Source organism: Lontra canadensis, unplaced genomic scaffold, assembly GCF_010015895.1.
Source record: "Lontra canadensis isolate GAN:19392208 unplaced genomic scaffold, GSC_riverotter_1.0 scaffold50, whole genome shotgun sequence".
Taxonomy (NCBI): Eukaryota; Metazoa; Chordata; class Mammalia; order Carnivora; family Mustelidae; genus Lontra; species Lontra canadensis.
The window spans coordinates 7,779,079-7,803,688 of NW_022631044.1; the positions used below are offsets into that span (position 1 = coordinate 7,779,079).

Genomic DNA, 24,610 nt, shown 5'->3' on the forward strand with positions numbered 1-24,610 from the left:
AGCAATGCCAAGGGTCCTTCTCTCTAGCGCCAATGCACCTAGAATGTAGGTGAACGGCCAGCCATCCCTTGCCAGGAGGTGATATTCACACCAAGGCCGCCTCCTCCTGGAGATGCTCTGCTGTCAGATCAGCTCCACAAACGCAGGGAAACTCTTACAGCTTAATTTGAAACATTCACACTATTGGCTGGACTCCAAGGATCTGGAGTCCTGGGAGTTAACCTTCCAGATAAACTAATTGGATCATTTCCTAATCTGGATCCCCCCCCCCGACCCCGACCCCCCCATCCTAATGTCTCAGCGCAGCTAACAGAGTAGGAAGCAGCCTCTCCTCTGAAGTTCCAAAGACATTGCTTAGGGATATTGGTGAGGGTCACATAAGAAAAGTTAACACAATGACCTAACAGCTTAAGTTGATATAAATTATTTCCAAGTAAGTTATCTGGGGCCATTTGCTTCTGCTTTACACTGCATTCCAGTATCGTTTTCATAGTATACTTTGAAAAGTTTATATAATAGTTATTTTAAAAATGGTCTCATATATTTTACCTAGTTTAATAACAACTTAACGAGCTGTTATAAAGACCTAGGGAAATGTAGTTAATTAGTCTTAAGGAGGCCAATACTGTGCTAATTCACAGTAAGGAGAAAACATGATATAAATAGAATTTATGTAACTGTCGATTACTTGAAAAGCAATTTTATCGAAATGTTGCAAACTTTTCCCAAAAGCACTTACAGCAATTTATATCAAGAGATCCTAAGTTTAGGGGTATGGAAGATAACAATTCTTTCATGATTGTAATATGTAATTTTCCCCTTTGGACCTAAGATATCTGTACATTCAAAAGTTCATAACTTGCTGTTTTTGAGACATTAATCATTCTCTAATACATACATTGAGTATAAATAAATAACTACGAGAAAGCTTTAAAAATCTGAATTAACATTATGCTGTGCAAAAACCAAAAAACAAGAAAAAAAAAAAAAACCAAAACCAACCAAACCTTGAACAACCTACATTCTATGTAAATACCCTGACTAAAATGTCGGTTGTGCTACACACTTCACTTCAGTGCAGAAATGAGTTGATCTCGGTGTACCGTCTTTGTTGGCGGTGGTGTTAAGTCTTTAGCACTTTTGTTTCTAAGTATCACCTTGCTTTGAAAAGATGAATAACTTGCTACCAGATCACAAATTATCACAAATCCATGTCAATATAGTCTGAATAAAATCCAGCATAAATGTATTACTTTGTTCTGGAAATAATGGCTCGGTGTCTTTGTTCTGACAGCTTCCTAAGGGCAAACCACAGTTTGGAGTTGTCATTTTGGGTTTAAACTGCACAGAAAGAAGAGACAGTAAAGCCTGCTTTTTGTTTTTGTTTTCTTTTTAAGTCTCCAGGTCTTGCTAGCACACTTCTTCCAGACCCACAGTCAGGCAGTTGTGGCACCTGATCCTACGTGAAACAGAGGAGGTTTAAACAGCATCAGCCAAGCTTAGTGATCTGCAGGTCCCCGTTTATCTTTATGGTGTCAATTGCAGATAACGTTTGAATGCGGTGGTAAAAATCAAAAAGTTGGTGTCCATCCACAAACACTCTGAAACGTGGGTGCTCACAGAGAATTTCCACCTAGAAGAAACAAAATCAGGATTTCAATGAACCTGCTGGGGAAAACACACACACAATACTTTATTTTAGAGAAAGGCAACATCTTCAGCAGTTCTCAAACTCTGGAATCACACAGAAGTGTAACAGAGACCACTGGACTCCACCCCCCCCAAAATTTCAATTCAGCAGGTCTAGGGTAAAATCTAAGAATCTGCATTTCCATCCAGTTCTAGCATGATGGTACTACTGCTGGAATGAGGAACACACTTTGAGAACCACTCTTCTTCACTCTTCAATATCCTTTAAAGATTTTAATTGTTCATGCTTGAACACATCTCCGTTCTCCAAAGCGACATAAAGCAGAACAGATTTATTTATATGGCACTTAATGCCTCCACGGTCATCCCCTGAACCTATGCCACCCCCAGAAGAGACCCTCACAGAGATCCACTGGCCCCCACTTAGTAGCATGTAATAACAGTCCAGGCACCCAAGCATGGTAAACATTAAAGCTGACAGAAGGTTACACAGTAATTACCACTGGACCAAGGATGTGTAATTAACAAGGCTTTGTTAAGCCAAACAGAAATGCTGATTCCATATGGTAAAAGCTTTTTCTTCCTCTTTTCCTTAAGTAATTCGCTATAGATTTTAATCATTGGTTCTGTGCTGTGTATTTATTAAAAGCATCAGTGGCTACCATGTAAGAAGAGACTTCATATGTGATATTAGTCACATTTAATTCATATTATTACTAAAATTATATCACCAAGAAGGGCTGATTTCAGTTCAATTTGGTTGCTGGGGAGCATTATATTCCTCTTGGCAGACAGAGGCTCTGGTTACTCATACTCATGAGCTACGTATGCATTACGATTCATCATTAAGAAATTGTCACAGTCAAAAAAAAAAAATGAGAGAAAGAAACTGTCACAGTCAAGAGGAAGCTAAGGAGCCATTACAATTCTAGAGAAGAGGAGGGCACAGGATACGTACGGGTACCTTCCCCAGACTATGATTAGAAGGCAACAATCTCAATTCCATCACTGACATAAAAGTCATGGGTTCTTATTCCCCCCACCAGATGGCAAGGTGAGAAGAAAAATTATTACTCCTTCATAAGGCCCTTGTGAATGTCTAGATGAAGAGCAACAGGTTAAGGGCAGTTGTGCTTTATTAGGCATTTACGCAACATGGAGCTTTTAACTGAGCTGTTATTATTGTGATGTGTGTTAACAAGGTATAGTACGGACAACTTCATCACCAGGCCTGGTAGTTCAGTAAATCCTGTCCTAACGCATTACCCACATTACTTGCATCTCTTACTCGGCACTGTCCTTCACAGAGGAAGGTGCTACTAACATTGCTTGGTTGGATGGGAAGTTTGGGTTGTGCTTCCTGCCCACTAGATGGTGGAGAGCCAAGTTATACCCATCCAGGTCCAAGGGAAGGAACTTGTCAGCCACAGAGCCTGTGACGATAAAACAGACTGAGGCTTGTCAACCCAGAAGGAGAAACAAGGACCAGACTTCATTAGCAAAAGTAACAAGAGAAAATGAAAAGATTATCGCTATTGTTCTTTTGAAAAAAGTCACAACTAACAAGGTTCAGTGCTCCTTATAGGTTGAAAAAAAATGAGGAAATTTCTAGCACTTATTATTTATTAATCAATCAGGATATTTTGGGACAGGTATAGATTACATGCCTAGTACCAGGTTGAGTACTACACAGAAAAGTATTTATTCTTAACAATCTGGACATGGGTTTATTTACTAAATGTACTGGGTAAACAGAGCCAAGAGCTACTATGGTAAGTATTAGTTTGTATTAGCAAACAGAGCTCTTTTCATCATTTTTCTTTCTTTCACCATCAGGTGACAAATTTCCTAGACATGCAAAAATTTGGCGGCTTAAAGCATTCTTGGCATCTGCTGGAGGAGCAGAGCACCAGTGCTCTGCCAGCCGCTGGACTGGAAGCGCTCGAGGTACTCACCCTGAATGGCTGGTCTGGGATGAATGGAAAGTAAGGGATTGCAGACTGTTCTTCACCTCTTTCCCCAGATATACAAGAATTTCTAAGTAGTTGCCGGTCTGTGAACACAGCTTTGAGTTCAATGGCCACATCGGCGGGAGGGTCTTCGGAGTCACCACAGGTCAAGCTGATGGCAAAGCTGAAAGAACATCCTCTCATTTATTCTGGGTTTGGCTATCCATGACCCAGGCTCCCCTAGTTCCTCCTCCTCCTTGGGGTTTGTCTGCTTTGAATGGGCCACTACTATTTGCATAGGAGATTACACCGTGTATGCAGGAGGAGGATTAAAATGAAGCCCGACATCTTAATATTGAAAGCAGGCTCTGGTAAAAACTTTGGTGGAGGAGCGCCTGGGTGGCTCAGTCATTAAGCGTCTGCCTTTGGCTCAGGTCATGATCCCAGGATCATGAGATCGAGCCCCGCATCAGGCTCTCTGCTCAGTGAGGAGCCTGCTTCCTCCTCTCCCACTCCCCCTGCTTGTGTTCACTCTCTCCCTGTCTCTCTGTCAAATAAATACATCTAAAAACAACAACAACAAACTTTGGTGGAGTTGAACATGACTAACATTAGGACTTTCAGATACCCCAAACCACCCACACATCTGTGTCTATATCCACCTTAGATTCTCAAAAACAGCCCCAGAAACTGACCAGGGGAAATAGTATCCTATAATGTCGCTTGTCATTTATATTGATAGATCTTGCTCCAAGCACCATGTTTAAAAAAACCTTTAAAGAAAAAAAAAGTACTTTGGCCTCCTTAAGGGTCAAAGAGAAAATGATGTGGGCCGATATTTATAATCTTTGATATAAATAGCTGTCTGGAGAAATGATGGCTGGGATTCATACACATTCTTTTCATGGGAACATGGTACTTTCTTGGCACTTCCAATTAGCAACACTGGCCAGGAGGAGAGGAGGAGGAGGAGGAGCAAACAACCACAACAAGAGTGGGCAGGGCCTTGTAACTGCCTGATAAGCCTTGGGGTGACAAGGACTCTCTGTCTTACCTCTCTGGGTTGAGGTCAACAATGCCCATCACCAACACCTTCTTGCCTGGTCTCATGCCGCCTTTAATGTGCCCACAGAATGGAACTATCTGCAAAGGATGACAGGAGAACAGGAAGTTTACTGCCTGTCTGAGAAGAGCCAAGCCCTCAGATCCTGAGTACCTGACCCATTAGAAAATGCAATTAGAAAGGAAAAGGGTACAGGCAGAGACACAGAGCACAGAACTAAACCACTTACCAGTCGTGGGAAGTACACGTCGGCTTGAACTGGAGAGCCCAAGGAGTTGTTTAAATGCCCATCATCTAGTTTCTAAAAATAGCAGCACACAGATTGGCTTTCCAGAGGCTCTAGTTTTGGGGTGTGGGGGCTGGGAGGAGAAGGGGAGGGAGTGGGGAAGCATCTATCCGAGTCTGGCTGAATCCAGCAGCCTTCACAGGACACAGGCAGCATCTGCAGATGCTGCCACCTCACAGCCCATTGAACAACCACATAAAGCCCGGGAACAAAACCCGTCCTTTCCACCCCGTAGCTAAGCTGCTACCGAAGATCCCCAGACCTTCAGATCTAGATCAAAATCCAGGTCGAGGCACGCCGGGGAGCCAGAGCCCCGCGTCGGAGGAGGGGAGGCCCGTCTTCAACCGCAAACGCCCCTGGACCCGCAGTCGCCCAGGCCTGTCCTGAGGGACGCGGCCGGGGTGCAGGGCCGCGCTCAACTTCTCTCCTGGCCCCCCTCCCGCCTTCCCGGCCAGACCTATTTCCAAAGGGGAATCCCCGGGACGTCGGAGGCGGCCGCGGGGCGCGCACCCCAGACACATTCACACAAGCGCACGCTCACACGTGCAGCGTGCACACACCTGGCCGCCGGCTGCATGGCACGGCGGGGGCTGTCACCCCCACGCTGCCGTCCGCCCCCATGCACCCTCTCCGGTGCACCCGGGGCATCAAGCCTGCCCCCCGCACCCCCTCCAGGCCGGCCGCTCACAGCCGGCGCTGGCTAACAGGTACCGGGCGCCTTCCCACGCGGGGGGCGCCCGGCTGGGCCTCAGCCTCCTCTGCGCCGCAGCCAAGCTGAGCGAGCGGCGGCGTGCGGGGCCGCGGGAAGGGGACGCCTCGCGTGCACCCCTCCGCACTCACCACCGCGGTATCGCTGTCGGCCACCGATCCCGCCATCTTCTTACACGGCGCGCCGGGGTGCACGGCTGGCGGCCCGGCGGCGGCGGCGGCGGCGGGGGGACGTGGGACGCGGCGCGCGGGCGGGGATCCCGGGGCGGTCCTGCGCCGGGCGTGGGCGCGGGTCCGAGGCTGGTCGGGCGTGCGCACACACACGCGGGCGCGCGCGCGCGCGCACGCCTGGGGCCAGGCGCCGACCGGGCAGGCTGGGCCGGGGTGGAGGTGGAGGGGGAGGGGAGCGGGAGGCGGCGCGGGCCGGGAGGTCGGAGGTGGCCGCAGCTGCCCGGACCGGGGTTGTCGAGTCGCGGCTGCTTTCTTCCTCGGGGTGCTGCTGTCGCCTCCCGAGGCAGAAAGGTGACGAGGGCCGCGTCGCGCTGGCCCTGGGCGGCATTTAAAGGCCGCCGGGGCCCGGCTCGGGAACTGGGAACAGGGCGGGGACCCGGCTGGGCTGCCGCGGCTTGCTCAGCTTGCCCTGCCCCTCGGCCATTGGAAGGTGGCGGGAGGCTGAAAGGGGGAGGGACGGGCCAGTCGCAGGGCGTGCGGGAGGGCGGGGATCCTGGGGGCTAGGGAAGTGGGGACCGGGGCCTGACAGGTGACAGGTGCTTGTGACACCTTCGCCCCTCCCTTCCAGCCAACCTCCTTCCTACTGTCACGTCCAGGGGCAGGTGGAACGGTGGAGGCCGAGGTCAAGGGAAGACTGGAGTGTGGGGACGGTATTCCAGAGCTCCAGATTTCTGTCAGAAAATTCCAACAAAGTAGAGCAGAAGATTCCTTCGGCCCTCTAGGGTAGAAAGATAATGAGAAGGCTCTACATTTGCGTAAATAAATATTTGACCTGAAAGCAAAAGGCAGAGAGGACTCCGGGTAAAGACTTTTTAATCCCAGGAGGCTAGGTACAGAATAGGCCTCTCTCCCTTGTGGACTGATGGGCAGGTCTGGGAGACCCTGGAGGCTCTCCAGGGCAGGGATCTGGCTACCTCTTACCAAGCAGAAATGCTCCCAATGAATCCTCAGCCCCCACTGGGCCCTGTTTTTCACAAGTCACCTGCTCAGTTTGGGCCAATAAGTTTCTCACTGGAAAACTCCTTATATCCTTTGTGGAGTAATTCCCAGGGGTACATCCGTCTTTTATTCCAAGGCACAAATTCCTTTTTGGCATTTCCACATTAGGATGATTATGTAACTTCTTAGATAAAGCTGTATCAACATACCCTCTCTTAGGTGACATCTTGGCTTAAACATTCCATTGTATGAATCACCAGGGTGTTTTACGCTAATAAGCAGGGAGCATGTGTGACCTACTGCAGTCCCAGAGGGGCCCTCACAGGCTCTCTTCCAGCCAGTGCTGCTGGCTCTGTGGCCTGGAACATCACTGCGGCTTTTGTGCCTTAGCTTTCCCTTTATGGACCAGAGCTAATCGTGGTAATCTCAGTCCAGTAGGGAGAATTACCTGCACACGTCTGTAATGCCACAGTCCTATCCTTTCTGTTCTCTGAGTTAGACTCAAATGCAACACAGTTATGGTTCACGTTTTTTATCTTGTTTGCAAATCTTAGCTCAAAATCACACCTTAGTGATTGTTAATATTAGGAAGTTATAAGAAACTATTGAAATTTTGAAAGCACACTTGGATATATCTCAGTTTCTGAGAGTCTGGTATGGGGAAAAACCACCAAAGTCATTTTTTTGTCATTAGTTAAGCATGACACAGTACATCTTGGTGGTTAAAAGGCCTGTGCCCTGGGTTCAAATCCTGACTCTACAGTTTACTGGCTGAGTGATCTTAGACAAGTTTCTAAGCTATCCTGTGCCTTAATTTCTTCATTTGTGAACCAGAGATGACAGTGATGACAATAGTGCCTTCTTGTTGGGAAGATTAAGTAAATGGGTTCTTGTACCCTTCTTAGAATAGTACCTGGCACATAGTAGCACTTACTCTACAAAAATACTCAGTGCCTGCCGTGTACCAGGCACTAGGGATCCAGCAGGAATTTTTTGTTGTTGATCTTCTAGTGGGGAAATGCAGTCCATAAACAAATAAATATATAATACGTCAGGCAATAAAAGTGTTAGAAGAAAGTAGGAAAGAAAGTAAGGGGGGAGAGAGGGACAGGAGGTGGAGTGATGTTATTTACATAGGTGTGGACAGGGAGGCCACCTCTGGTAAACGATGTTTGCTAAGACCTCTGAAGAAAGGGAAGGGGGAGGGAGTCCTTTGGAAGTCTGAAGAAGAGATTTCTAGTGGAGGGAAGTGCAATAGAAAAGTCCCAGGTGAAGTGTGTGAAGAGTGTTGGGTGCTTCAGGCAGAAGAGATAAGTAATTACAAATAGATTAGAGCACACAGACCGTGTGAGGATTGGCTTTTGCTTGAGAGAAGTGGGAAGAATTGGAAGTGTCTGAGCAAAGGAGTGACAGAGTTTTCCCTCTGTAGTAGATGCATCCTGCTGGCTGCTGTGTGGACTGGCCTTTGTGGGGAGGGGAGTGCCCAGGAGGGAGGGTAGAAGCAGGACTCCTGTACCAGGCCAGCAAGATATAATGGTGGCTCAGACACCCCTGGAAGTGATAAACATGTGAGAAGCTGTGGGCCCTTGATAAGTCCTAGCTGTTACCATTCTGCAGCTTTGAGAGTTCATACTGACTTCTGAGCCTACTTCCTCACCTGCAAAATGAAGTGTTGGGTTCATTCATTCATCCTTCTTAGCTCTTAGAAAGTTCTTTGGGTTTCCTGAAAAGATGTGTAAATACCATCTGAATTTGAATGGGTTTGAGAGTAAGGGCTGCTGAATGAAAGCAATCTTGGGTTGAATCTCAGCTTGATAAGTGATTTTATAAAGTGAAGAATAATCCTTTGATTTGTTTTATGAGTGGAGTTGAAGATATTTGGATTGCTTGAGATGTGTTTCTTACATCTTGGGAATTTAAAGAATAGGAAGGTACTGAACCGTCCCAGAATACTTTAACATGGAAAATTGCCTTTTATCCCCCAAATGCTCGATTCCTTCTCAGTCTACAGAATGTTTCATTTTAAATATGAAGAGGAAGGAGAAAGCTTGAATGACTTTTTATTACAATTAAAGCTGAGCAGAGTCAAACTACTTTTTACGGGGGAAAGTTACTGGCAAATTAATTGCAGAGCTTTATTTTTATTCTTAGTTCTATAGTGAAGGCAGACTGCTCTATACTTGGATTTCAGGCATTTGTGTCAAAAACAACATAAACCACGACTGTGAAATTCCAAGATGAACTGCCTTACTACTGGAAACTGCTAAAAAGGCTAAAGAAGGGGGGGAAGGCCTGTCAAACAGATGGTTAACATCAAAAAAGAAGTATAAACAGGTCTTTGAAGATTTTGCTAAATGGTCTTCCCAGATGAAAAGAGTAGATCACTTCCTTTTTTCCTTCCCATTTACTGTGTTCTATTCATATGTGTGCATGCCACATTTCTAATATTGGGAGGAGACTACAGCATTGATGTCAATTCAACAACTGTTTTATGGGTATTTTGTTCTATGTATTTTGTATCTATATATTGTATCTATGTTCTTTGTATGGGTGTTTTGTTCTATGATACCATGGACCAAAAAGAAATATTGGAAAAGGCACAAGTCTTGTCTTCGAGGAGCTTACAGCTCACTCTGGGAAACAATGGCAGAATGTCATGGTTGGTAAGGTAATAAAGGCCTCACACCTCTAGCCTGAGCACTGAGTGGGGAGATTCACTCCCATATTTGGAGGATTAAGGCCGCTTTCTGGAGGAGGTGGCAAACTTCTGATGGAATGTGTATAGCAACTTCCACAGTCCCACAAAAGCACATCTTCCAACACCACATCACAGTTCCACTTATGGCCGGAATTCTAAATCCACTCTTCCCTATTCTGGCTGGCCCAACAACTAGCTAGAACCTGCTTCCAGAGGCTGTGTTTTGTCTCCTGCTCTGTTGCAGAGACATGCCTCCCTCCCTTACACTGCGACTGCCTTCGTAGGCTTTCTGTGGGTCTTGATCCCCTTAGCCTGACTTTGACCTTCCGATCACCTGTTTTCCGTGTATGTGTAGACACTCTGGCTGGAGCAGGGTTTCCTAACCTCAGCACTATTGACATTTGAGGGAAATCTTTTGCTGTGGGGGACTGTCTTGTGCATTATAGGATGTTGAGAACTAGAGGCCAGTAATGCCACCCCCTACTCCATGGAGAGGACCTCAGACATTGACAGATGGACCCCACGAGATGCAGGTGGGGAGTGCAAAATTGCCCCGGATTCAGAACCCGTTATTTAGAAGGTAACAGGGTTACTCTGGAAGCAGGGTTCTAGCTAGTTGCTAAGCCAGAGAGAATAGGGAAGAGTAGATTTAGAATTCGGGCCATAAGTGGAACTGTGATGTGGTGTTGGAAGACATGCTTTTGGGGACTGTGGAAGTTGCTTTAAGATTCCCATTATTCATATTTTTATACATGACACAAAATTTATCCAGTCTAATCTAGAGTAGAAACTTGCACGCCAGAAACGCCTTCTTTTCTATTTGGCAAGTCATTGCCTCCTGATACTACCCAAGTGGTCCCACAAGGAGCACCTAAGATGAAGCAGGACCCACGTAAGTCGCCCGTAACTATAATTCCCAGCTCAAAATGTCTTTGTGATATGGAGAAACTTGCATTCTGTTTTATCATATTGCATGTTTATTTTTGATTTAAACCTAATGTGCTCCCTGCACCTCTAAATACAGTCAAAGGGAAACATCCCAAATGTTTATCTTCTTTTATCTGGTGGCCTGATGCCCTTCCCACCCCAGACCCCAAATGGTGCTTGCAGCCTCCTTTGAGGAACAAGACACTGCACAGTTTTATTGGCCCATCAGGCTTTCAGCTCTCCATGATGGTCTTTGCCAGGCCAGTCTCTGCTCAGGATAAATATTCAAGTAAGCGGTAAAATACACTAAGTCAGCATCCTTTTGTTTACCTACTTAGGTAGGAGGGCACACATTTATTAAGCTATTTTTCTGTATTTCAATACATGATTAAAATTCTTAATTACTGCAGGAACTATGGTCACCGTTATCAAATAATTATTTTAGACACGCACACATTTGTGTTGTACCAAAGTAATTAGAGGACAACCATAAAACTTGGCAGTCAATGGCAGTTCCTAACATTCCATTATTTTCAGTTTATTTATGAGGAAACTAGAACTAGCCTCCTGCTTGTGTTTTAATTACTTAGCCACAAGAAGGATTGATTTCAGAAACCCTCAGTGCTGAAGGAGATAATGATGAACCCATCCCCCAGAGGAGTTCAGGGCTTCAGAGAGACTCACTGTTTCCTCCCCAGGGGATGTCACTCTGGGCCCTTTCGTGTGTCTGAGAGCCGCTGGGTGCACCCTGTCCTGAGAGCTCACTCCTGGGAAGGGTGACAATTGCTGAGAGGGAAGTGAAAGCCTTCTCCCAGGGAAAACAGAAGGAACACTGCTTCCAGCGTTTGGAATTGGCAGCATGAATGAAAGATATTTTAAGATTCTTTCCAGCATGGCACTGGGCGTATCCTGAGAGCCAAGGATGCGCTTCTGCGCCTTCTCCCCAGCCTCACCTTTCAGCGATTCCAAGAGGCAGATCTGGTCTTCAGCCAGTCTTTTTGCCAACGAGGAATGTGACAGGCCTGTGTGACAGCGCCCCAGGCCGGATTTCACTCTTCTCATTATGCTCCATGTTTCTGTTTTCATTTGCTGGTTTATAGTCCTCCCTTTTATTGCCTCTGTGATTTTACTTTCTTGTCGTCAGGTGGCATAAAGAGTTTCTTGGTTTGGTAGTTTCGTGGAAACTTGCGTGGCTCAGCTGGGTGGAAGGAGACCAACCCATTTGGATTTGGCAGTCATTTGGAGATCCCAGCTAGTGGGGAGGAAAACTCAGGAGGCAGGCTGCCAGGTGCTCCTTTGGTGTTTAGAGGAAATGGGGTTGAGTGACACAGATTTCTGGATTTCGTAAAAGGTGAGCTACACGGAGCAGGCATTAACACAGCGCAGCTCCTGGGCCGACCACTAACCAGGAGAGCCCTGGAAATGGAAACTTGGCATCCAAATTTGACCAAAGAGATTCAGAGAAAAGAGACTTCACTTATTTATTCACTCATGTATTATTTATTTATTATTCTTTATGGAGCTGGGCTCCATTTTGGTCGTTACTATGATAATTTTTTCCTTTCCAAAGAAGGAGGAAAAGGGGAAGGGGAAAAGGAAGAGGAAAAGAAAGAAGAAGGGGGCGGGGGAGGAGGAAGAAGAAAAAGAAAAACAACCATACACATGCTCACAGTTAGAATAATTGCTTCCGGGGCGCCTGGGTGGCTCAGTGGGTTAAAGCCTCTGCCTTCAGCTCAGGTCATGATCTCAGGGTCCTGGGATTGAGCCCCACATCATGCTCTCTGCTCGGCAGGGAGCCTGCTTCCCCCTCTCTCTCTGCCTGCCTCTGCCTACTTGTGATCTCTCTATGTCAAATAAATAAATAAAATCTTTAAAAAAAAAAAAAAGAATACTTGCTTCCTCTTCCATGTGACTTCCTTAAGAGCATGTCTGGTCTTCTCCAACTGTAGATTCCTTTCCTGCACACTGCCTCTTCCAACTGAAAATATTCGGAATGGGGCTAAGAGCTCCCGGCCAACATGGCAATATAGCCCAGAAAATAGAAATAAAATGTTTTGAACCCAGAGGCAGGTTATATTCCGCTGCCAATCAGATAACACATTTTCTATCTAAATTTAGATTATCTGCTACATGTTTATTTTAGGTTTGAATTGTTTAAATGATTAATTTATCTCACAGAGGAAGAGTAAGTGAAAAGTTGAAGAAATGTTTTAAATTAGCAGAAGTTCAAGTTGGCAGTCTACACTGATTAAACTCATCACATTTCAACCTTGGCCTGGATTGGCTAGTGTTGCTTCTACACCTAAGAATTAGTTGGAAATCTATAAATTCAGTAGGGCTTGGCCTAGGCGTGACTTTTTAAGAATGCTTGCGTGGGTACCTCTGTGGTGTGTGTGTGTGTGTGTGTGTGTGTGTGTGTGAAGGCTGAGTTGAATGGGGAGGGAGGGAAATTTCCAACTTATCTTAAAAGCCAGCCCTCATTTTAATTACCAAGAATAAACACAAGTACATTGGGGAGAGGAAACAAAAGGGCTGCCCGTGCCTTTGATCCCATCCATTTAGTGCCAGGGAAAAACTCCATCAAGAGAAGAGAAGAAACTGATGCTTAAAAAAAAGGGCTTTTTTGGTTTGGTTTTGTTTTTGTTTTTGCTTTGTCTTGTTTGTTTTTGACATGAGTGAGGCAGAGACACAAGTATTAAATTCATATCCTTTGAAGCTTTCTCTGTTAACCAGGGTCCACCTTAACACTAATCTGGAATCTGCCTGCACACCACTGGATTCCTGGGCAGTCCTGCCCACCTCACACATGCGCTGCACTGAGTGATGCAAAGTAGCTCATTGCCCTGGTAATCGCAGCTTCTTCCCTGGACAGGTTGGCCCACTTCCTCCCTAGCTTGTTAGATTCCTCCCTACTCCTTCTGTTAGCTCTGGGCCCTTCTGGGCAGGCTCTTCCTCCACCCGTCTTAGTGAGTAGGTTCTCAGCCTGAAAGAAAATTAAAAACAAACACATCTTGTTTACATGCAGCCCTTCTTTGGAAGGCAGAAGTCCCTGTCTTTCAGGAGGCCAATACTCATCTCCTCTCTCTCTCTCTCTCCTTCTGTTTTTGGCAGATAAAGTTTTGTTTTCTTGAAAAACTGATCTGTGTTATTGCTGAGGCCACTATGTACAGATAAAATAGAGGGAGTTTTATTTCTTGGTCTCTTCCTCCTCGGACAGAGTCTTGATGATTTCCTCCTTCTTGGCCTGGAGCCACTCTCCATAGTCTTGTGTGCTCCTTGGTCTTCAATCTGTGGGCCTCAGCCTGGTCTGCCAGAAGCTTCTGGCAAGCCTTGTCTACCTTCAGCTTGTGGATGTGTTCCACAAGAATCGGATTGTTTGTGAACACATAATGCTTCACTTTTAGGTACAGGCTGTGATCCATTTGGCGGTCAGTCTCCAGTGCAGAATTCTCATCCTCCTCATCCAGGTTACCTTCTGGGGCATTCCAGCAGGAGCAGTACCTTTTCTCTCAACAATGCCCTTCTGGCAGGCCAAGGTATTTTTCAGGCACGGAGCACAGGAATGGAGGGTCACAGACTTCCAGATGATCAGTCTGTCTTTGATCAGTTTCCGGATCTGCTGATAGGCATAGGCACTGGTGATCTCCTTGGTCTCCCTGGGGCCAACCAGACCTTCTTTTGTCACAGCAGAGGACCCTGGAGGCAAGCCTCTTCTGAAACCTGAGCATATCATGGTTGCAGCTGCCGTGGCAAGAGGAAAGCCATCCTTTTTAATTCTAGTCACTGTTGACCAGACTGATGCCATAGCCAGGACAGGCCAAAAAGTAGGTATCATCCCATTTCAAGGCAAAATGATGAGCTAACAATTATTCTAGAGAAGTTACAACCAAAGCTTTGCTCTAGATGATTTACAGAGATGATTTATGCTGTTGATGCCAGGTGATAGGCTATAAATGGAAATGAGAAGGAATGGGCTTAGTGACAACAAATGATGGATGCCCTTCCTGAGTGTGGGCAGGATGAGTGTTTTTTTCAGGTCTAGTGATGGTTTTAATCTATGTAATATTGTTCATTCTTAGTGGCCTCCTAGTGGTGCATAAACAGTCACAGACTCACCTAAAAGCCCTTTTAAATAATAATACAGTGTTAAAATAGAGTGTTACCCAGGAATCTTTTCGTAAGACATCTTTGTAAAGGCATCTTTTAGTAAATTGTAGCTCAGCTCCCTTCTTCAATGTTGAACTTGTGTTGAGCCAGCATGGTCTTTTATTTTTATTTATTTGTTTGTTTATTTTTAGAAATATTTTATTTATTTATTTGACAGAGAGAGAGAGGGATCACAAGTAGGCAGAGAGGCAGGCGGTGGGGGGGAGGGAAGCGGGCTCCCCGCTGAGCAGAGAGCCCCATGCGGGGCTCAATCCCAGGACCCTGATATCATGACCTGAGCCAAAGGCAGAGGCTTAACCCACTGAGCCACCCAGGCACCCCCCTGCATGGTCTTTCAAAAAATAAGTTGTACCCCATCAACCCTCCTTAAGATCACGAGGTGGGTTCTCAGTATTTAGAATGAAACCTTAATTCCCTTCCGTGGCTTTTAAGGCCTACGAGATCTGGCAGTATGTCTCCAGCTTCACTTGGGGGCCACACTCTCCTTTGCTCAGCTGCTCTTTAGCCAAAACTGGGCTCCCTGGTGTTCTTTCAGCAGCCAAGTGCACCTCTTGCGCAGGGTCTTTTCATTTGCTGTTCCTCCTGCCTGGAATGTGCTTCCCTAGGCACTTTTCTGATTTGTCACCCTTCCATCCTTAAGTGTTCCCTCCCACGAGGGTCCTTTCCTAGTTTAGGCCCTGAGAACAATCCGCTTTGGGTTGTAAAGATGGCAGTGAGCTGTCCTTCCCACCACTGAGAAGTTTTAATTCTAGAAGCCACAGGAGTTATATTGAAATTCATGTTAGCCATTAGGAGACATTGTTGAACCTCAGTTTAAAACATCAGAAAATACTCTTGCAAGCAATAAAAAATTGGGTTGGCAAGATCAAGCACAGAAAAGATAATAGTGAAAAAAAAATCCTAAAGCATAAACACAGCAATGAAATGGTTAATACTAGCGGTACCATTTCCTCATCCTGATTAGGGAGACTCTTAGGCTCTTTAAAGTAACCCGCTATTGAACATTAATTATAACCTCTTCTCTAAGAGGGATGAGTTGTGAAGGTGCTGTCTCTCCAGATTCCTTATTTGATTTTATTTAACAGCACTGACAGAGTGCTCACTGTGCTCCAGGGACTTCTCTAAGTACCTGACAAATGCCGCCTCAGGTTGTGGTCTTTGGAAGCAACAGTTGAGACAGAGATTGGGATGTGAGATGCTTATTAGCAATTAACACCTTGGAAGAAAAGGGGAGAAAGCAAGAAAATGTCAGACTGCAACTCAGGCTCAGTAAAGCCTTGGCCAGCATGGCAGGGAGCATGAGGCGAGTGCGCCCACCAGCGTCCTGCATCAGACCAGAATGGCCTGCCTTAATAACCTCTCGCCCCCACCTCACTTAGTCACCAAGCATGGGTTCCCCGAGGAAGTTCACGGCCTTAGGCAAGTCCTGCCTGAGATGCACTGAAGGTGCTGAAAGCTGGAGTCTGCCCACCATCCTTTCTGCACCTGGGCAGCAAGTTCGCCCATGAAGGGGGATCTGGGCAGTGCATCTCCGGTTCTGTTCAAATATTGACTCATTTAACCCTCAGACAATCCTATGAGGTACGTCCTTTAATTATTCCCATTTTACAGATGAGAAAAATGGAGGCATGGAGAAATCAGTTAACTTGCCAAATTAGATCAGGTAGCAGAGCTGAGATTTGATCCAGGTAGTGAGGATCCAGGATCAGAGCTCTTAACGACTCAGCAATCCTGTCTTAGCTGTTACTTCAGAGGATTGCAGATAGCCTAAAAATAGTAACAGTAGCAATTTTGTTTGTTATTAGTTCTTTCCAAAGTCCTGCAAGCCTGCCTCTGTGTGAGTGTGTGTGTGTGTGTGTGTGTTTATGTGTACATGCTTGCTTGGTACTAGTAAATTTATTAAGAACAATATCAAAAGAATGATCATTTTGGGTTACCTACTACACTTGAGTATTAAATCCTGCCTGTAAAAATCTAAGAATCAGGACTAGACGCTCAGAGGCAGTGACTGGACTTGAAGTCCAGAACAAGATGGCATGTGCTAAGCTTCTCATGTTGGCCTGGAATAAGGAAGGGCCCCTTTCGAGTTTAGGGTAAGATAGTGAGTAGGTAGAAAAAAGCCACTAAAATACAGTCCTGTGCTCTGCCAGGCACAGGAATGAGGAGGTAGCTAAAAAGCCCGAAAGATTAGCAGGTGGCCCCACGGGAAAAGGGTAAAGGAAGGAGAATGAGGCGCAGCAGGAGTGAGCATGGTGGGCCCTGGGCCCTTCAGAGAGGGAGTAAGACAGTACAACACTATCAAGGACCAGGAGGGCAACAGAGGAGCAAAGAGACAGGGGTCCGGGCTGCTCCTCAGAGGGGAATTGTGTGGACTTAGAAGAGGAGAGAAAAAGAGGAAATCCAGTAGAACATTTTTTCCATCACCATTTTTGGCATTATACACACGTGTACTCTTTTTTTTTTTTTAAGAGTTTATTTATTTGTTTGACAGACAGAGATCACAAGTAAGCAGAGAGGCAAGCAGAGAGTCAGAGGGAAGCAGGCTCCCTGCTGAGCAGAGAGCCCGATGTGGGGCTCCATCCCAGGACTCTGAGATCATGACCTGAGCCGAAGGCAGAGGCTTAACGCACTTAGCCACCCAGGCGCCCCCACACGTACTCTTTTTTTTTTTTCACTTTTCCTCATACTTTATTTGTTACAAACATACAATTTTTAAATATAGACTGTAAAACTCCATTTGCGGAATCCGCTATGGTGAGGAGTGCACACCAGCAGTAAGGGCTCTTCAGCTCTTGTCTCTGTTTCTGTCAGTTGTGCTAGTTAGTGGTCAGCACGGGATCCGCCGGTCACAGGCACACGTACTCTTTTAAAGATATTTTTTAATCATTTCCTATATTATGGAATTAGATTTATTTCTGAAGACCAGGCTTAGGTAAGGGAGAGAACCGAAGATGAGGAGTTTTATTTTGGATGACGCAGAACACATCTCCCCCTACATGCAATTCTATTTCTGCCCAGAAGAGCTCACAAAGCACCGGTCATTATCCTTAAGACTCTTAGCTCCAGTAGAATTTACTGGCTTCTCATTCCTTTTGCCGATGTTTGGTAAAATCCCCTCTTTGAGCTCAAGAGAGAAATTTTGTTTTAATCCTTAACTTTATTTATATGTGAGATCCTGGTCCAAAAGGCTGGAACAAAACTTGGTAGTAAGTGCTCTTTGCAAAAATAGTCATCAGGAATAACATTCAGCAACATGCTGTGTAAACTTCCCAGCAGACCAAATGTGTTCTCTGAGCCAGAGGGATTAAAGGATTCTACTTGGGATCTGAACAAAGGTCATTCTTGCTACCGAACTAACTCGATCACCGTCACTGACCCTTATGGAAGCAGCTTCTTTTCCTTCTCGTCAGCTCTGTTCCATTCTCTTATGCATATTTCAACAAGATTCACCCATTTTCATAACACCTAAATCTGTCTTAGAAAACCGATAACTCACAGCATAATGGTTCTCTAAAGAATTCACAGAGCAAAGGAAGTACGGAGATGTTAAAAAAGTAATTTACAACTATGGGAGAACGCATGATGCCAAGTACAGATCTTCCTTAAAGGAGATCCTCCAGCTCCTTTATGACACTGACCCAAACTGGGGGAATGTAAAGAGGTGCTTCTGTATCTGGAGCACAGTGTTTCTAACGCCATCCTCTTGAAAGCCAGCATGATTGCAGAGAAACACAGCTGCTTCCTGGAGCAAATGGTTTGTATTTGGGGTGGGGGACAAATAATTTCTTCCTGAACTCTAGAGGATTTTATTGAAGAATGTGTTCCCAAGTGCCACAGCCTTCTGAAGGCAGAAGCGGGAATAAGTCTGGAAGGTCACTGATGGTCATCGGAGGGGTTGAGTGATGGTGGAAGGGAGAGGAGAGATCTTGAAATCCTCGTGCTATCCGTTTCTCTTCGAGGATTCTGAGCTGCATTTCTGCAGTCACTTAGAGGGGCATAGTGCAGGGAACCCAGTGAACATGGATCTGATTCCAGGTAGTACTGAAAAGGTGGGCTGTTTCAGGATTTGAGATGTCTGTATCCTTAGATGCTGCACTTGGAAGCTACCTCTGCTTCTAGAATTTCTGTCTCTCCCAAGAAGCTAGATTTAGTATCAAAAAGTGAACTGATGGGGTGCCTGGGTGGCTCAGTGGGTTAAAGCCTCTGCCTTCGGCTCAGGTCATGATCTCAGGGTCCTGGGATCAAGCCCCACATTGGGCTCTGCTTGGCAGGGAGCCCATTTCCCCTTCTCTCTGCCTGATTCTCTGCCTACTTGGGATCTCCGTCTGTCAAATAAATAAAATAAAAAATCTTAAAAAAAAAAAAAGTGAACTGATTTGGGGGCCCCTGGGTGGTGTAGTAGGCGAAGCCTCCAAGTCTTGGTTTCAGCTCAGCTCCTGGTCTCAGGGTTGGGAGATCAAGTCCTAAGTCGGGCTCAGTGTTCAGTGGGGAGTCTGCTGGAAATTCTCTTCCTCTCCCCCCCGCCCCCACTCTCACCCCCTCTCTCTCAAGTCGATAAATAAATCTTTTTTTAAAAAAGTGAATTGCTTCATTGAATGGTATCCTCACAAGCAAAACGAGGATATGCTCTTGTGAAACATCTAAGCATTGACCCATTTAGAGATGAAATTGCCGGATCATAGGGAATGCACGTCTGAATTTTGTGGATACGGCTAAGTTTCTGTCCAGCATGGTTGGAGCAACTAAATACATTTTCTGCTCCCATGTGTGATGCATCTCCACTCTGCCGAACCACCCTGAGGAAAAATTCATTTTCTCCCTCTAAAAAAACAAAGACAAATGCAACATGCAGCTCACCCACATTCAGTCTCTAAAAGATGTTTGTTAACAGATTGAGAATGAATTTGATGGCATCCAGTATGGACCCTTGGCCTGTGCCTCTCCCCATGATGCAGGCCACACACATACTTTACAGTCTGGTGTTGTCCTAGAATTAACTGTACACTTCTTTCATGAGATGACATTCAAGCCACGAAAAGACAGCAAGGTCAGTGAGGGCTGGAAGAGAAAGTGAGTGTAGCTCATAAAACTAAGAGGCACTTAAGATTTAACAAGATTAACAAGTGCTGTTGAAAAGACCTACTTGGCCTGAGTCACAGAGAAAGAGAAGGGCACTAGCTCAATTCTCTTGGCTTTGCTGTCACACGAGTGGAAAGCTCCCGAAAGCCTTGCAAGAAACTGCAAGAAAGCTCTTTGGAAAATGTCTACGTCTTTCCTGGTTATTTCTCTTGGACCTTTAGAGAAGGAACCAGTCCCTCTTTTTCATTGCCCCAATTATTTGCTCTGAGGCTTGCTCAGGTTCTTACATTCAAGTCATTTAATACACAGAAAACTCACACTAGACTCTTCTGGAACAATCTCTTCTAAAAAACCTATAGTGGATCCAGCAACAGCAAGTCGAGAAAGAAAATCCTTCCCTTTTCTAGGCTTTGTGTAAATACCTGAATTAGCGGAATTCACGAAAAAACTTGTCCTTCAAAGGCCTACCGACCTTTTTGTCATGGGGCAAAAGCGGTTTTTAGCTTTTATAACAACTGCTGTTTTCAGGACATGCCATGTTTTCTATTCCATATGCTGAAATTTGGCTTTAAATGCTTAGTAACCAGAAGATCTCAGTGATGTTGGGTAATTCCTGGGTAAGCAATTTGCCAAATGCTCTAAATATAGAAAGAATGCCCAAAGGTATGGTAAGTGTGTATGCACCTTGCAATACAGACAGGTAAACAGAGCATGGACATTTATTTAGGTGTCTTTTAATTTAAGGCACGTAATTTAAGGTTTTCATGTTACACCTATATAGAAGCTACAAGTGCTCTGGTGGAAGGGAGAGGAGATATCTTGGCTATCTTACTCATGTTATGTCCAGACAGAAGCTACAAGTGCTCTCTGCCTGATGGTGCAGGGAGCTTGGTGCTTCTGTTATGTTAAGCACTTCTGGCCGATTATCTAATTTCCAATCTCCCCTTCTTTGCAAAAAGAACCTATTTTGAGGTGAGTGCTATTTGCCAGCTAATAAGCTCTATTCCTCAGACTTCGTTGTTGTTAAAGGTAGTCGTGTAATGTAGAGCTGGCCAATGGGATTTAAATAAAAGCCTGATCGAAGGGGTTTTCAGAAAAGCCACTGTATTCTCCCATAAAAAGCTGGTCTGTGTCTTTTGTTCTTTTTTCTTCCTACTTCTTTCTTACGGGAGCATGGACATAATGAGAGCAGGAGCTACACGCTAGCGATGGCAGAGCTGGAAGGTAGGAGAAATTGGTCCTTGATGTTCAGACGGTGAGCCCTGCAGTGCTTAATTCTTATAATTCTTAATAATTCTTATTAGAATTAATTCTTTAATTCTAATTAAAAGAATTAATTATAATTCTTATAATTCTTAACTCTATAATTCTTATGCTGGGGATATAAACCACTTGTGTTAGCCACTGAAGTCATGTTTCTGTTTTAGGCATCTGAGGTGCTAATACATGTTGCCTCATTTCCTTAGAGCAGGGTACTTACCTGAGGAGCTCTGGTTCTAAATCAGAGTAGCTCAGCTCTCCCATGACATCATTGCACTTAGGGTTTAAGAAAGACCAATTTTCAAACATCCTGAGGATTTGATTTGGAAAAAAAAAAAAAAGAAAAGAAAAAGAAAAGAAAACTCTGAGATTCCTCTCGTAATGATTGAATGGCTTCCAGTAGGCACTGGAAATCCAGTGACCCAAAAGGCAAGAAGATATTTGTCTGATGGTCTCAACTTTGCAGAGATTTAAGTGGGAGAAGGTAACTTTATAGAGTCAGTCCGTGCACCCCTGGTCATGCTTATATAAAATGTTCCCCTTCCCAATCATCCAGCAAGCTTCTCTAATAAATGAGAACATCAAGAACAAAAGTCAATCTCATATTCTGCTCTACCAAATAATCAAAATGTCCTTAGTGTGTGCCCATCTGTTTATGGGCCCATGGACAAGTATGTCTATGTAGCACTGATACTGTTCCTTAGTACAGATGAGGAACCTAGACTTTCTTTTCCCTCAGTTAAAGATCTAGTTTATGTTGTGTGAACATACACTGTAGTTTGGCAAATAGAAATGGGTCCAAGGATTGACAGGACAAGAATCAGAGGGGTGGACTCCTGTTTGACTCTAATAATAAAAGCCTTTCTACCAAAGAACAAGAAGTGTTGGTAGAACCATGAATAGTTCACGGTGAGTGGGTATTTGAGGCCAGTGCATGACCAGGGTAAGGCAGACCAGGGATCTAACAGGGTGCCTTTGGGGCCAGGTTCAGGAGTTTGGAATTTATCCTGTAGGCTGGTCTTTTCCAAAGGCTTCCTTAGAAATCCAGAGCAATCAGATATTTCATAAAAGAAAGATTCCATGGTCAGATAATTTTGGGAACTATACATGCTACATCACTCTCTCTTGAAAACTCACACTCTGTAATTTCATATTAAATGCTGAGAAGTTTTGCATTAAAGGAGCTGCTTAAAATCAGTTCTGGGTTCCTCTCTCCCCTACTCTCCTTATATTACTTGTTAAAATGTATATGCTTTGGAAGCTGCTGCTGAGGCAGTTGGGGGGCATTGCAGGTCTTTGAAATGAGTCATGTAAACAACTGCTTTAGAAAGATTTCTGAAAGCAATGTACAACCTGGATCAAAATTTGGGGAAGAGGGCACTTGAAGAAAATACTAGAAGCAAGGAATCATTAGGTCAGGGACTCCTCAACTTGGCTACATATTGGAATCATTTGGGGATTAAAAAACTCCCAGACTCCACGGCATTTCTAGAGGTTCTGATTCAGTAGGTGTGGGCTGGGCATGGGATTGTGTGTGTGTGTGTGTGTGTGTGTGTGATTCTGAAGCAAAAGCTAACATTGGAATTTATGAGTCCAAATTAATTGTGAGGATTATGATAGTTCAGTGGAAAGTTAATGAGACTAGTACTTGGATGGAAGCAGCAGGAGTAAAAAAAGTGGGAAGGATTCAATAAACCAAGTAAGGCAAGAATCTACATGCCTTGTGATCCAATGTGAGGATAAGATTGAACAGGGAGCAATTCAAAGATGTTTTCAGCCTGGGTTATTGGGAAAGGTGATGGTCTCACTAATGGAAGTTAAAGGTTAGGGGGCCAGGCCAGAATACTTTCTGAGATAAGAGGATGCTTTTTGTGTAAAAATGAGGATTACATAGATTCCATGTTATAGGTAAGTGCCTATTGTAGTATCATGTAATATGGTATAAATGGTGTATAACATAGTATATCCATCATAATACATACTCTATTATATATATAATTGTCTTAGTGAAATGTTCTTTGGCCCCATTAAAAAATTAGTTGTACAGACAAAATAAGTGAAAAAAGTAAATAATCAGCCATAATTCTATCATCTTAATAATAAATTCTTTTTACTTTAATGTTTGTATTTTAGTCTTTGACCATGTGCATATATACATTTTACATAGCTATTTTGGAGAAGTATGCTTTTGAACTTAGCATTATACCCTAAGACTTTCCTTTTATGGTTACTTAATTTTCTTAGTTATCATTTTATTTACTCAATAATTTTCCCATCAGTGGAATTTGAGCTGTTTCCAAGGTTGTTTTTTAAATTTATTTAAGCAGTGATCTAATTAACTTAAGCATTAATATAGCCCTCTAATTTTTATAAATTATTTCTTTTTAGATGAAATATCAGCAGCAGAATTATTGCCACAAAGGGCTAGAACGGTGAACAGTGAATAGTTTTCGAAGTATGTTGCTGAATGACTTTCCAAAAGTTGTATTAATTAACGTGGTTTCCAAAGGTTATACCTGTTAACAAAATATGAGTCGACCAGTCTTACCATATCCTTACCAGAACTAGTAATATCATTATTTTTTTTTATATTTTTGCCAGCATAATGGGAACAGACTGCCTGAAAACACAGTTCATTGTTGCTTAATCTGTGTTTTGATAATAATTGAGGCTGAATATTGAAGTTAACAAGAGAATGGTACAGTACCCAGACTAGCAATAATGATACTATTTCTAGGTATCTGAAGTGGTAAAGGGAGGGCCCACCAGTTAAAGGAACCCAGAGAGATAGTTGTCGGAAAGGGCTGCCTGAGAGGAGATATGGCCTTTGGAGAGACACTGTCAGCCTATGGTGACCCCTCGGGAGGGAACAGGTAATGAATATCCTGACCTTGATAATTTCTACTTACCCTCTGATCTCCTGGGATGCCTCTCATTGACCCAGCCCAAATTCCAGAGGGTGGTTAAGGCCATCCATAAAGGTCAGTCTCCTAAGCCCTAAGTAAGATGAAAAAGAAAGGAGTGCATTTAGAAGAACAAGTGGAAAATATTCAGCACAGATATTCTGGCATTAAGATATTTTAGAATGGCTGGTAATATAAACCTTCACAAATAGATACAAGATTATGGATCTGAGGTCTCACTTAATTCAACTTTTGAATGTTATTGAAAGCTATTTAATTTCCATAATTTAGCAATTAAATAGAAACAAATGTAATGTTAATGCCATTACTTCATCTTCTAAAAAAATCTGGATAGGAGAATTTATTCCTTGCTTGAAGGAGTTTTATTATGCCAAAATTTCAGAAGCAGGCAGGAAAGAAGAATTCCAAATCTGAGTCAGTAAGAAAACAAAGGGATAAGCAAAGAGTAAACTGTCCAGGAATGTTAAGAATGAAAGGGATAATAAGTGAGTGTACCCCCAAACTTTCTGATTCAGTAGGTTGGGTGGGTCCTGGAAATTTTATTTATAACAAGGGCTCCAAATCATTCTGATATAGCGAGTGGACTGTCATTTGGAGCGACTGGACAATACAGGTTTTAGAAAGAAGGTTCAAAATCTATAACTTCACAGAAATTACTGGAATCAATCTGAGTGGAAATGGCAAACTTCAAAATGATAATGATATGTCACTGGCAACAGGGATTTCCTT

At 44.2% G+C, this 24,610-nt stretch overlaps 2 protein-coding genes, 1 long non-coding RNA gene and 1 pseudogene across 3 annotated transcripts in view; all 4 read right to left on the reverse strand.

Annotated features, from left to right (window-relative positions):
* Positions 1 to 654: 654 nt before the first annotated feature.
* Positions 655 to 5,880, reverse strand: LGALSL (galectin like). Its single transcript, XM_032873785.1, has 5 exons — positions 5,789 to 5,880; positions 4,892 to 4,963; positions 4,654 to 4,742; positions 3,606 to 3,783; positions 655 to 1,633 (listed from the first exon to the last, which is right to left on the reverse strand). The coding sequence occupies exons 1-5, from the start codon at positions 5,822 to 5,824 to the stop codon at positions 1,490 to 1,492; spliced, it is 519 nt and encodes a 172-aa protein (XP_032729676.1). The 5' UTR covers positions 5,825 to 5,880; the 3' UTR covers positions 655 to 1,489.
* On the reverse strand, positions 5,829 to 6,313 carry LOC116877094 (translation initiation factor IF-2-like). Its single transcript, XM_032873597.1, has one exon. It carries the CDS (start codon positions 6,213 to 6,215, stop codon positions 5,829 to 5,831), a length of 387 nt encoding a protein of 128 aa, XP_032729488.1. The 5' UTR covers positions 6,216 to 6,313.
* Positions 6,314 to 13,146: 6,833 nt separating this feature from the next.
* The window catches only part of LOC116877206, a 79,834-nt gene continuing 68,370 nt past the window's right edge, over positions 13,147 to 24,610 (reverse strand). Inside the window, exon 2 of the long non-coding RNA XR_004384577.1 lies at positions 13,147 to 13,434. This is a non-coding gene — a long non-coding RNA (uncharacterized LOC116877206). The remainder of the gene's footprint in view (positions 13,435 to 24,610) is intronic.
* LOC116877205 lies at positions 13,591 to 14,336 on the reverse strand (annotated as a pseudogene).